General features: G+C 37.8%; 1 protein-coding gene across 2 annotated transcripts in view; it reads right to left on the reverse strand.

Moving 5' to 3' along the window:
* Positions 1-11,914: 11,914 nt before the first annotated feature.
* The window catches only part of TTC27 (tetratricopeptide repeat domain 27), a 194,860-nt gene continuing 193,546 nt past the window's right edge, over positions 11,915-13,228 (reverse strand). For both annotated transcript variants that reach the window (XM_003822003.4, XM_034952913.3), the window contains one exon: positions 11,915-12,150. In XM_003822003.4, coding sequence (XP_003822051.2) covers positions 12,028-12,150 — 123 coding nt within the window. In that variant the 3' untranslated portion in view covers positions 11,915-12,027. The remainder of the gene's footprint in view (positions 12,151-13,228) is intronic.

The following is a 13,228-nucleotide window of genomic DNA, read 5'->3' on the forward strand; positions in this document are numbered from 1 at the left end:
ATTCTCGGAGGAAGAAAGTAAAGACAGACAGGGGAGGGTTTATCTGGATGCATGTAACAGTTAGGGAAGGACAGTTGGATTGGCTGGGTCAGGAGACGGCTAATAAAATACAGTGTCTTTGATCTATAGGTCACCAGTCTATTTAGGGTTGCCCTGAGACATTCCCTTGAAATATGCATTTTTGGAATTCTTCCAGAAAAACTTCAAACCTTAGCTTTATCTTTTTCTTTTTTGTAGTGTGCTGGATTTTGATTTATCATTCCCTATGAAGTTGTGGGTGAGATTTCACCTTTGTTTGTCCAAAACCATCCAGGCACACAAAAGTGTTCTCCCTATAATCGGTGGTATGTGGATCCTGCCAGGATATGACTATCGGTATTTCTACTACAACTTGGTGAGAAATCACCCCCCTAACTGGAGCTGTGAAGTGGAGGGTCTCAAGGCTGTGCTATTCAACTTGGCCATCAGATGTTAACAGGGGCCTTTTCCATCAGTCTACAGAGCCCAAAGGAAATGCCATAGGATATTAAACATGTCAGCACCATGCTTTTCAAGAAGAAATGTGAGAAGCTGGCTTTGGTCACCAAGATGACCACACTCAATCACTGCCTATGCTGGCCTGGGTTGCCTTAGGTTAGTACCCCCCTATTTATCCAGACAGCATAGGATCTTAACTGTATTAGACAAAAGAAATAAAGAATTTAGAGTGCAATGTCAAATTATCCACATTTTTGCCTTAGGGTAAAACCACCTTATAGTTGTAAAATGTTGTTATATTTTGTTTAAGGAGGTGTTTGGTAGTGGGGGTGGGTGGGGAGTTAAAGTTACATGGAGTTAAGTTTGGGTTTGTGTTGCCAAGTTTCACCTCAAAATGCAGTATGATTTTTCAAAAGTCAATTTTATGAGTTGTGAGAAAAATTACTTGAGGAAAGAGCTCAGGTCTCCTCAAAAAGAAGGAAAAGACAAAGAGGTAGAAAAGTGCAAAAACTTGGAGAGGAGAAGGCAGACATTCAGGTTCACATTAAGAGTTGACTGCACTCTTCCTAATATCTTAAAGCTTTTTACTGTGAAACACAACACACATTTGGGAAGAATGCACAAAACAAAAATGTATAACTTGATGATTTGCCAGAAGAACCATGTTAGCCATGAGCCCAGTTAATAACTATGATACTGCCAGCTCCCCGGAAGTCCTTTAGTACCATTCATCCACCACCCATTTATACCCACAAGAGTAGTCATTAGCCTGTCTTTGGTGGTGATCACTTCATTGCTTTCCTTTATAGTTTTTATACTAAGCATGCATCACTAAATAACACAGTTTAATTTAATCTGCTTTTTGAACTTATTATATATGTGGAAATATGCAGCATGCACTTTTTAAATTTTTAATGTTTTTAACATCTGGCTTCCTTTGCTGAACATAGTGTTGGAGAGATTCACTCATGTTATTGCCGTGGTATGGCTAGAACATTCACTTTCACTGATGCAGACCACACCATTGCATGAATATCCCACCATTTATGCATCTATTTTACTGTTGGTAGATATTTAGATTTTCTCAATTTGGGGACTATTATAGATAATGCTGCTATAAGCATTTTTGTATGAGAGTTTTGGTGCCTGCCTTTGTGCTTGGGTATGTGTGTGCACCCCAGGAGTAAAACTGTTCAGCCATAGAGTATGCATATCTTCGAAGTTAGCAGATATTGCCCAGCTGTTTTCCGGAGTGTTTCTATCAAGTGGTGCTCCCATTAGCATTGTTAAGAGTTACTCCTACTCCACATCCTAACACTTGGTATGCAGAGTCATTTTAACATTAGCCATTCTTTTGAGTATGTGGTCCTATCTCTTTATTTTAATTTGCATTTCTCTGATGACTGAGTGTATTTTTGTATTTTTCTTTGGATATTATCCTCTTTTGCAAAATACTTGTTTTTTCCCACTTGAGTTTTTTCTTATTGATATATAGTTTTTACATTTTTAAACTTTTCTTTTAGGTTCAGGGGTATATGTGCAGGTTTGTTATATAGGTAAACTTGTGTCGTGGAGGGGGGGTTTGTTGTTCAGATTATTTCATCACCCAGGTACTAAGCCTAGTTCCCAATACTTAATTTTTCTGCTCCTCTCCCTCCTCCCAGTCTCTATCCTCAAGTAGGCCCCAGTGTATGTTGTTCCCTTCATGTCTATGAGTTCTCATCATTTAGCTCCCACTTATAAGTGAGAACACGCAGTATTTGGTTTTCTGTTCCTGCATTAGTTTGCTAAGGATAGTGACCTTCAGCTCCATCCATGTTCCCACAAAAGATATGATCTCATTTTTTCTTGTGGCTGCACAGTATTCCATGCTGTATATGTACCACATTCTCTTTATCCAATCTGTCATTGATGGGCATTTAGGTTGATTCCATGTCTTTGATATTTGAATAGTGCTGCAATGAACATTCATGTGCATGTGTCTTTACGGTAGAATGATTTATATTCCTCTAGGTATATACCTAGTAATGAGATTGCGGGGTTGAATGGATTTTCTGTCTTTAGGAAAATCACCGTACTGCTTTCCACAATGATTGAAAGAATTTATACTGCCACCAGCAGTATATTAAGTGTTCCCTTTTCTCTGTAGTCTCACCAGCATCTTATTTTTTGACTCTGTAATAACAGCTATTCTGGGTTTGAGATGGCATCTCATTGTATTGATTTGCATTTCTCTAATATCAGTGATATTGAGCTTCTTTTCATATGCTTGTTGGCTGCATGCATGTCTTCTTTAGAAGAGTGTCTGTTCATGTCTTTTGTTCACTTTTTAATGTTTTTTTTTTTCTTGTAAATTTGTTTAAGTTCCTTATAGCTGCTGGATATTAGACCTTTGTCAGATGCATAGTTTGCAAAAATTTTCTCTCTATCTGTAGGTTTTCTCTTTACTCTGTTGACAGTTTCTTTTGCTGTGCAGATGCTCTTAATTAGGTCCCATTTGTCCATTTTTGCTTTTGTTGCGATTGCTTTTGGTGTCTTTGTCATGAAATCTTTGCCTGTTCTTATGTCCAGGATGGTATAGCCTAGGTTGTCTTCCAGGGTTTTTATAGTTTTGGGGTTTACATTTAAATCTTTAATCCAACTTGAGTTGATTTCTTTTAATATGGTATAAGGAAGGGGTTCAGTTTCAATCTTCTGCATATGGCTAACCAGTTATCCCAGCACCATTCATTGAATAAGGATTCCTTTCCCCATGCCTTTGTCAGCTTTGTTGAAGATCAGATGGTTGTAGGTGTGCAGCCTTATTTCTGGGCTCTCTATTCTGTTCCATTGGTTTATGTGTTGTTTTTATACAAATACCATGCTGTTTTCACTCCTGTAGCCATGTAGTATAGTTTGAAGTTGGGTAACATGATGTCTCCAGCTTTGTTCTTTTTGCTTAGGATTGCCTTGGCTATTTGGGCTCTTTTTTGGTTCCATATGAATTTTTAAATAGTTTTTTCTAGTTTTTGAAGAATGTCATTGGTAGTTTGATACAAATAGCATTGAATCTATAAATTGTTTTGGGCAGTATCGCCATTTTAATGATATTGATTCTTCCTATCCATGAACGTGGGATGTTTTTCCATTTGCTCATGTTATCTTTGGTTTCTCTGAGCAGTGTTTTGCACTCTCATTGCAGAGATCTTTCACCTCCCTGGTTAGCTGTATTCCTTGGTATTTTATTCTTTTTGGGGCAATTGTGAATGGGATGGTGTTTCTGATTTAGTTCTCAGCTTGGCTAGTTGTTGGTATATAGGAATGTTACTGGTTTTCGTATATTAATTTTGTATCCTGAAACTTTGCTGAAGTTGTTTATCAGCTGAAGGAAGGACTATAGGGTTTTCTAGATACAGAATTTGGGATGCTCAACCTGTATGTTTTAGAATCATATTTTTAATTTCCACAAAAAAGTAGACTGGAATTTTTATTAAGACTATTGAATATATAGATCAATTTGAGGAAAAACAACATCTTTACTGTATTGAGTTTACCAATTCATCAGCATGGTATTTCCCACCATTTTTAAATTTAGGACTTTTTAAAAGTTATTTTATTTTTTAATTGACATATAATAACATGCAGATATTTATGGGCTATAGTGATGTTTCAACACATATAATGTATAGTCTGCCTGAAAATGTTTTTTCCTGCTGATATATGTGCCTTTATCAATCTTTAAAAATATTTATTGCAAAGTATCTGAATTTTTCATGCCATTATAAATGGTATAATTTAAAACTTTTTCCTTTTAAAAATCCTGTAGGCTATGTGTATGTGTAAATTGAGAGGTGATTTTAAAGTCTATGTGGATATTCTGATTTTGAGAATAATTTTCATCAATTCTGAAGAACTGCCAGCCATTAACTCTTCAAATACTTCTTCCCAATTCTCTTTCATATCCTTCTGAAATTCTGATTAGATATATTCTTCTGGAAATCTATCCTCTGTGTCTCTTACCTACTTTTATTTCTCTCCCTGTCTGATGTAGAATGTGCTGAATTATCTCTAGAGCTATCCTTCCCTTCACTAATTCTCTCCTTATCTGTCTAATCTGTTGTTTAACCTACTGGTTCTCAAAAGAGGGTGATTTTGTCCCCCAGGAGACACTTCGGGTGTCGTGATCTGCTGAAATGGATCACGAGTTCAGGAGATTGAGACCATCCTGGCCAACATGGTGAAACCCCATCTCTACTAAAAATACAAAAATTAGCTGGGCGTGGTGGCACATGCCTGTAGTCCCAGCTACTTGGGAGGCTGAGGCAGGAGAATTGCTTGAACCCAGGAGGCGGAGGTTATGGTGAGTGGGGATTGCGCCACTGCACTCTAGCCTGGGTAACAGAACGAGACTCTGTCTCAAATAAGTAAATAAATAAATATAAATAAATAAAAAATAAAAATTCACAGGACAGCTCCCAACAACAAAGAATTATCCAGCCCAAATGCCAACAGTGTCATGGTTTTACCTATCTTGAGACAGACACAGAAAGAGATACACACACACACACACACACACAAAGAAAGAGGGAGAGAGAGAGTTGGATTTGTCTGGTTCCTTAGTTCCTTAAGTTGCTCCTCCTCCCTTGGAATAAATATGGAGTAGAGAGAGGCTCCTTTTCTTTTGCTTCCTACCTTGTGGAACAGAAATTTTCTCTCTTTCAAGGAATATTAAGGAAAGAGGAATAGGTGTTCTTCCCAACAACTCCTATATCTGACACCATTTTCCCGTCAGTACCACCCTTAAACCAAGGCAAGGAATCCCTATGCTTTGGGACTTTCTGTTTCTTTCCCTCCTCCAGACACTTTTTGCTTATGCCTAGAGCCTGTATTAGCCCCATCTTCTAGACCACGCTCAGGTAACTGGGAACCCAGGAGTTCCCTGCCCACAGGCCCAAAGCCTGCATCCAGAAGCTGCATGTGCCTCTCTTCTGTGCCCATATTCCTGAGGGTGGAGTGGCGTCTGGTCTGTGCACTCCCAGGTCTGAGTGGTAGCCATGCAGAGCTGTCTGTGGGTGCTGAAGACATGCCTGACACCTGCAGCTGGAGTGTGCACATGTGTACTTGGGACCCTGCAAAGCAGGATAGGGGAAGGGAGCTGACTCTCTCTGCACCCCTTTTTGGTTGAGTTCTGAGATGTTTGAGAACTCCAAATTAAAATATGTCCTTCCAAGTCATTATAAAGGAGTATCTGTCAAGATCAAAGCATAAAACAAATTTTATTTAACCATTTCTTTGCTTGATTTTTAACTTTGAAATATTTAGATATATAGTAAGCAGGCCTCTATATGTACTCTGGCCTGGAGCTCCACAAATGTTAATGAAGGGCCTGCTTCCATGTGTTTTATTGAAAAGCTTAATTAAGTAAAAAACAAACAAAAAGTCAGTATCTCTCAGATATATGTGTATTTATTTATATAAGAAATAGTCTGGAAGGATATACAAAAAAGTTAACAGGGTTAACTTCTACAGGGGTGGGATTTTGGATGATTTTTTTTTCTTCTTGCTTATTTGTATTTTCTAATTTTTTGGAGATAAACATGGGACACTTCTGCAATTTATTAAAGGAGGAGGGTGAACATTAATCAGGGCATACCTATCTGAAGAAATCACCCTATGTCCTACTGATAATGATCAGGGGAATTAACTTCATATGTAAAGCACATTCTAGTGCTGTTCGTGTGTGTGTGTGTGTGTGTGAGAGAGAGAGAGAGAGAGAGAGAGAGAGAGTGAGAGAAGGAGCTGGAGCTGTTATGGCATAAGCATGTCTTCTGACCAGACAGCTGTAAAAATCCCAAGACAGCTTTTATCAACCCTGGCACCAGATATCCTCTAGGCCAAATTGATTCAGTAAATAGAGTGATGAAGGACAAGACTGAAAGATATTCTGCAGCATTGTTTCTCAAACCCCAGGGTTATGACCCCCATGGGATTACAGAAACTGGAGCCAAGTTGCTGCATACTCCTATCCAGGGACTCCACCAGCCCCTGGGAACTGATAGACCATCCACAATGCCCCTTTCTCTTGATCATAACAATAACTAATTGTACACAGTTGCTCACATAGTACTTCACATACATCATCTGATAAATTCAGTCTGGTCTGTAGGGTGGGTATTTGCATTTTTATAGCTGAGGAAATTGGGGCTGAGAGGTTCAGGGGCTCAGGTGTGGTCACAGCTAGGAGGCGGTAAAGCTGAGACTTCATCCAGGTCTTCTAATTCTCTGACTTCATCCTAGTCAGCCACTTCCCCATTTCATCAGTTTTTTGTTTTGCTTTTGCCTGTTACTCCCCATCCTCTTTTTCTTTCCTTTTCTTAGCACCAACCTGAGAAATCCTAATGATGGGAACTTGGTTCTTTCTCATTTACTTCATAAAAATCCATCATGTTTTCTTCTTTATCCCTTCCCTTATCACCACTTGCCACCCAGAAATGGGGAAAAGGTTGCTATAGAATGAAAATGCTAATAAACATTTTGGTATCACAGCCCAGCAGCACTGAATGACATCAGGCTTCTGAGTGGGGCACAGAAAAGGTTGTCAGTGTTAATAATCAAACAGTTTCAAAGACACTCTTGCTTGCATCATGTTTCTATATCATTTATCTTTAAAGCACTTTATATGCATCTTCTCAACTGGTATTGTATATAACACCCCTATACAATATGGATCACTAACAGGCTACAGATAATGGAACTGAGGCTCAGAGATTAAGAAACTTCTTCGAGTCTCACAGTAATAGAGTCTTCAAGAAGCACATCTGTCTGTGAACAGCGCTGTGCAATAATTTCTGTGTGCCTATAGATACTGATGTGCATCTGAGCCCTCGATCTGGAAGAGGTTAGCATTGCATGGGTTAGATCCTTAACAACATTAACATGATTTACCTCCCCCTCCCCCTTTCTGGCAATAACATCACAAAAGATTAGAAAATGGCTGATACTTACCGTTCAGAAGACCACTTTAATAATATCAGTTTTCTGCCTCGTAGCCCTTGGCAGGACTCTCTTTTCACAGAACACAATGTTGGCACAGGGCCAAGAGATGGCGAAGTTGACTCAGAGGTCACTGCAGTTTCTAAGTCAGAATAATGAAAAGGAAGGCAGATTTGACACCACTGGCAAGAGAAAGATTTTGGTGGTGTGCTAAGCAAAGGGATTACAGCCAGCTCTGAGTAACATAGGAGGAGTAAAGAGCTATTGAAGGGGAAAAAGTCCACGTAAAAAGGCAAACCACTATAGTGAGAGCTTGCAAATGCTCTCAGAATTGACCATTGTTATTTATCCTAACATCAAAGAACAAAACAGAATCTGCTCAAGTGAACACTTCTATGAACCAAGGTGAAAGAGACAAGTGCTTTATGATAAAGTATCGAGAAAACATACACACACACAAATTGATTTTTGAATTGGCTTTGCTGCAAGCTACATATCTAGAGTAAAAAGCACCTCCTTCTTCACTAAGCTCCTGCAACTTAAAAAAATAAGAATAGAAAAATTCCAAGATAAGCTCGGCTTTTAACCCATTTATGCTTAGTGTTCCATTATTGGAACGCTAAGCGTGTGAGAGTTATTTATATTCTACTGCTCAAGGTCATCACCAAGCTCTGATTGCAAAAATTTTAAAAATTGCAACCTCCGGCATAAATGGGTTAAGTTCACTTGGTGAAAACCAAATACAGCTACAATTATTATTAGGCCTTGGTGTGTGAAGGACTCCAAGAGTTAAAAGCAAACCAGCACCACCTTTAGCCCATAAGGGATTACTCTTTTATTAGTATAGTCTTGGGATTAGTGGAAATGTCTGTCTAATGAATGCAGCTACTATATTTGAGCACATGCCTGAATAAGCTACTTGTTGATTGAAACGTATCTATTTATAAGCACTTCTGCATGTTGTGAAAAATCCATCTGTATTACCACAGCATGGCACCCACCATTTGAATAAAGGCTCTTTGCCATTTCACTATAGGGCCTGTTGAATGAATAGGCAGAAAGGAAGTGTGTTGCATCCACTTAACAGATTTTATTCCTCACTCTTGGCCAGTAAAGTAGAGTTACCTTATCTAAACAGCAATTTAGATTGATGTGGATGTTACAAAAACAGCAATGGAAAAAAAGAAATACTTTTCATCAGACTCACCCAGGGTTTTTAGCTAGTAAACCTACTATAATTTGGACAAACGTTCACAAAGCCTAAACTAACCAGACCTCTGCTTAGGTCATAATCTTTGAACTAAGTCTGGAAAGTAGGTGGATTTACTACACATACTTCTTGTCATTTCTTTTTTACATTTCTGCTTATGAATACCACACTAATGGCATGCCCAAGAGAAACAAGTACAGCATAAGAATAGTCTTGATAACACAGTCAAATAAGTCGATGCTTTCAATGGCTGCGTCCTCATCTGTGCTAAGGCTCCATCCTAGGTGGGTCCAAGCCTTCCACCCCTAAATGGGGACCTCAATGTCCACTCTGGGAATCTGAGCTCTGACTCCCACCTGCTCCCACCTCTCAACACACGGCCACTGCTCTGCCTTCCAGTCTCAGTACCATCGCTGCAAGCTTCTTGAGTTTGCATTTAGATATTCCACTGAAGCCTATCTTCTCTCTTTTGCAGTTAGGGGCCCCATTTACTATGCTTATTATGCTACCTCTGGGGAAAAGCTGGTGAGGAATTTATTAAAACTTTATTCAAAAAGAGTAAATTACATATATATATATATATATATATATATATTTTTTTTTTTTTTTTTGAAATGGAGTTTTGCTCTTGTTGCCCAGACTGGAGTGTAGTGGCGCAATCTCGGCTCACTGAAACCTCCCCGGGTTCAAGCGATTGTCCTGCCTCAGCCTCCTGAGTAGCTGGGATTACAGGCACCCACCGCCATGCTCGGCTAATTTTTTTGTATTTTTATTAGAGACAGGGTTTCACCATGTCGGCCACACTGGTCTCGAACTCCTGACCTCGGGTGATTCACCCGCCTCGGCCTCCCAAAGTGCTGGGATTACAGGCGTGAGCCACCATGCCCGGCCAAGAGTAAATAATCTTAACAAACCACAGGCTATTATTAACAGAGACCTCACAGAATTTCTCTTGGAGAACTTTATAAATGATGCTGGGCAAACTGTCCAGATCCCATTATTAGAAAGAGAAGATTGAAATCAGTGGTCAACTGGAAGCTTCAGCGAAAGCAGAAACAATGCAGGCTTTAGTAGCCTTCAAATCCTGGCTCTTTCTCTTTCTAGAGTTTGTGACCCTTAGTTTTCTAGTGATATCACGAACAGACCTAGCAGGGTTCTTTTGATGGTCAAAGATGATGCTAGGTGAAATGCCTGGTACATAGTGAGAACTCAATAACTTGTAGCTATTATAATTATTATTCACACTCTGGGAAGGCAGTAAGATTAAAGAATCACATCTTTTCTATTTTTCTAATTGGAAAAGCAAAAGAATAATTCTGAAAGCAAAAGTGTTAATAATTGGAAACCAAAGTGAAACTTATAAAACATAAGGCATTTGGAAACACAAGCATTTAACCATAATATATCAACACAAAGCACCAAAGATCGTATAATAAATAATACAGCATTGTTTTAAGGTTTTTTGCTTTTTGTTTTTTGAAACAGGGTCTTGCTCTGTCACCCAGGCTGGAGTATATACAGATTCTGTATCACTAACTCTGAGGCTAGGTGAAAATGTTTTTTAAGAGATAGGAACAACTTGATGAAAAGTACTATTATCATCACACTCATTTGTCAGATGAAAAAACCAAGTAGCTAAATTAAATATTAAATGTTAGGTAGCAGAGATGAGGCTTTTAGAAAACCCCAAGCTTTCCCTACTTTACCTCCCCACACATTTTCTTCAATTATCTTAAACACTCACCTAAGTAAGATTAAAAAATAATAATAATAATAGGTCTATGCCTTTAAAGAAAACATCTAGTAGCTCTCACTTTTGTGAGATCACTCCAAGATAAAAGAGTAATATATATATTACTTTGATTTTGTCCAGCACAGCATTGGAGAACATGACTGCAAGGAGATAGCTCTTCTGTGACTTGGTTTGTGACTTCTCACAATCACTGATGCCTTTCTACCTTGAACCCAAGGAAAGCAAACTGAAGACCAAAAACTTCTACAACTTTGATGCTCTACTTCAGTCTTCTACTTGATTGCTGAAATGATTGTCCTTTTCAGTATTTATTTTCTGTCCACTTTCTATTAGGGTTCACAGCTTGATACTAATAAAAATTAATCTTAAAATCTTGTTCCATCCACCCATTCAAGCATCCACCCATCCATTCACCCATCTATTCCTCAATGACTTCTATAAAAGGTTTAAGTAGACCCTTAATGTTAACTCATTTTATTGGTCTTTCTCACAGGTATTGTCTCTGCTATAAGAGAAACTGCTTTGGGGCATATGCCAATTTCTTGTTAAGGCAATATGCTAATAGAAAAGAAGCATGTGGTTAAGAAATGAGAGCATTTAGCACTGGTAAGCATTCATAATCAAAATTCACTAATGAAAGAGTTTTTTAAAGATGGTTTTTAAATGTTCAGGATACTTAATGGATTATGAATTTTTAAGTTACCAAAGGCAATTGAAACTCACAAAGAGGCTACGAGTAGAAATTATTTACATCTTATATATAAGAACATGGAAAAAAAAAAAAGGGCCAAGTGATTTATACATGGGACCCAAAATGTAGCAACCCAAGCCAGGACTTAGAATTCCTCACTATGACTTTTGTACTAAGATTATTAAGCTCAGCTGCTGCCTTCAATATTTGGCTCCATAGACATTGAAAGCATTTTACTTTCGCATTTCTGTAATATGGCACCATTAATAGCTGTCTTCACCCATAATACCCTAATTAAACAACTATCTTTGGGGCCGGTTGTATACATAATGAAGGGGTAACAGCCTAGCTCCTAGTAACTAAGCAAAAATTTAGGTTATGCCATTTTTTTCTTGCATTTTCTTGATTTAGAAGTTAAACCATGCTCACATTTCCAATTTCGCCAAGTCTGTATCTTTCTGAAACAAGCACAAAATCTCAAGAAACATAAATGTTTCTAGCTCCAAATCCACTCTTTTATCACTTTTGAACAATAAAGCAGTCAATCTAATGATTTCACAAACTTGTAGTACGTGATTTTCACCTGTTTAGACAAAAGGTTTTCCAAAGTATGATCCAATTAATGTTAGGTTGAAAGAGAATAAACACTATATTAAAAACAAAATTAATTTAATTGCTCTTTGTGCCAAAATACCTCAAGAATAAAAATACTGAACTCAACTATAATTAGACCTAATGAAATAGGGAGTTTTAAAAATTTAATATACTTCAGAAAGCATATAAAATTGAAAACATCACAAAACCAAGAATGTTAAGTCATAAAACAAATTTATTTTAAAAATCAATATCTTGCATTTCAGATATACAGATGTATCTTTTACCAGCAGGTGAAAGCACCTTTTCCAGAATCTGCTTCCAGCAGAATCAATACTGATTTCGAAACTGGTTGCTTAGGTCTTGGAGCTCTGTCACTAAGGTGTCCATAGCTGTTATGTCATCAGCTAATTCCCTGGACATTTCTCCAGTTGCCACATCTGTAAAAAGTTGCTGTAATATAAAAAACAAAGCAGAAGTATTAAAACAACACAAATTTCTTTAAAATAAAATAGATACAGAGTATAGAGTTAAAAAACCTTTTGCATAATAATACTATACAATTATAATAGCAATGGTAGCATTTTTTTCTGTTCACTAGCTGAGAAATGTACAAGCTAAAATAATTAAAGGGTGAATCAAAACAACATGCCTGAACTTATAAATTCAAATGAGCTCTGCTCTTCAAAGCATTTGCCTAAATTCTGATTATTCATTTCAATGTTATAGGATGGTTTTTGAATGAACAGACATAATTCAACCAAACAAAATGAGTTTATTTATTGTGTATGCAGGCAAAACAAATATATTCTATGTTCAAATTCATATAAATCATACCCTTTATGCTACTTATTTGAAAATTAATTTCGCTTAGGCCTCAGAGACCACAAAGATTATCCTAGCAAAAAAGTCCAGCAAAATAAAAATAACTGTGGCCTCTCCCTGAAAAAGGAATTGCCTTGGGAGGTTTATTGCAACATATTTCAATCATGCTACCATAGCTGAAAACATTTGGAAATGCCTCTCCAGGAACTGCCTGCTGAGCCAACATAGGCCCCCATGAAAATCAACTTCAGGATTTTATGACCCCATGGTATGTGTATGTGTGCACACATGTGCACGTGTGTACATGCGACTGTGTATATGTTTTATTCAGAAATATCATTTATGTAGCTTGCCAAATATCTGTTTCACTGGATTTGACTACATGATTTGTACAGCATTTCATAACAAAATGAAGTAGGAACTGCTCCAATGTCATCAGCAGAGAAAACACCTTTTAGGAAAATAACCTAGCCTCACATAGTTTTTTTGTTTTTTGTGTGTGTGTTTTTAAACTAAGAATTACAGTGCTTGCAAATCATAATCAATCGGCATCACTTCCCTGTGGGGTAAGGAGGAAGCACGGAGAAACTGAGGCTTAGAAAAAAGTGAATAATTTGCGGAGAGTCCCAAAGACTGTAAGGGGTCAAATCTGTTCTGTGTCCAGGCTCTCCAGCACTCTCATGAACAGCCCCTTCATGCCACTCTT

This window comes from Pan paniscus, chromosome 12, assembly GCF_029289425.2.
Source record: "Pan paniscus chromosome 12, NHGRI_mPanPan1-v2.0_pri, whole genome shotgun sequence".
Classification (NCBI taxonomy): domain Eukaryota; kingdom Metazoa; phylum Chordata; class Mammalia; order Primates; family Hominidae; genus Pan; species Pan paniscus.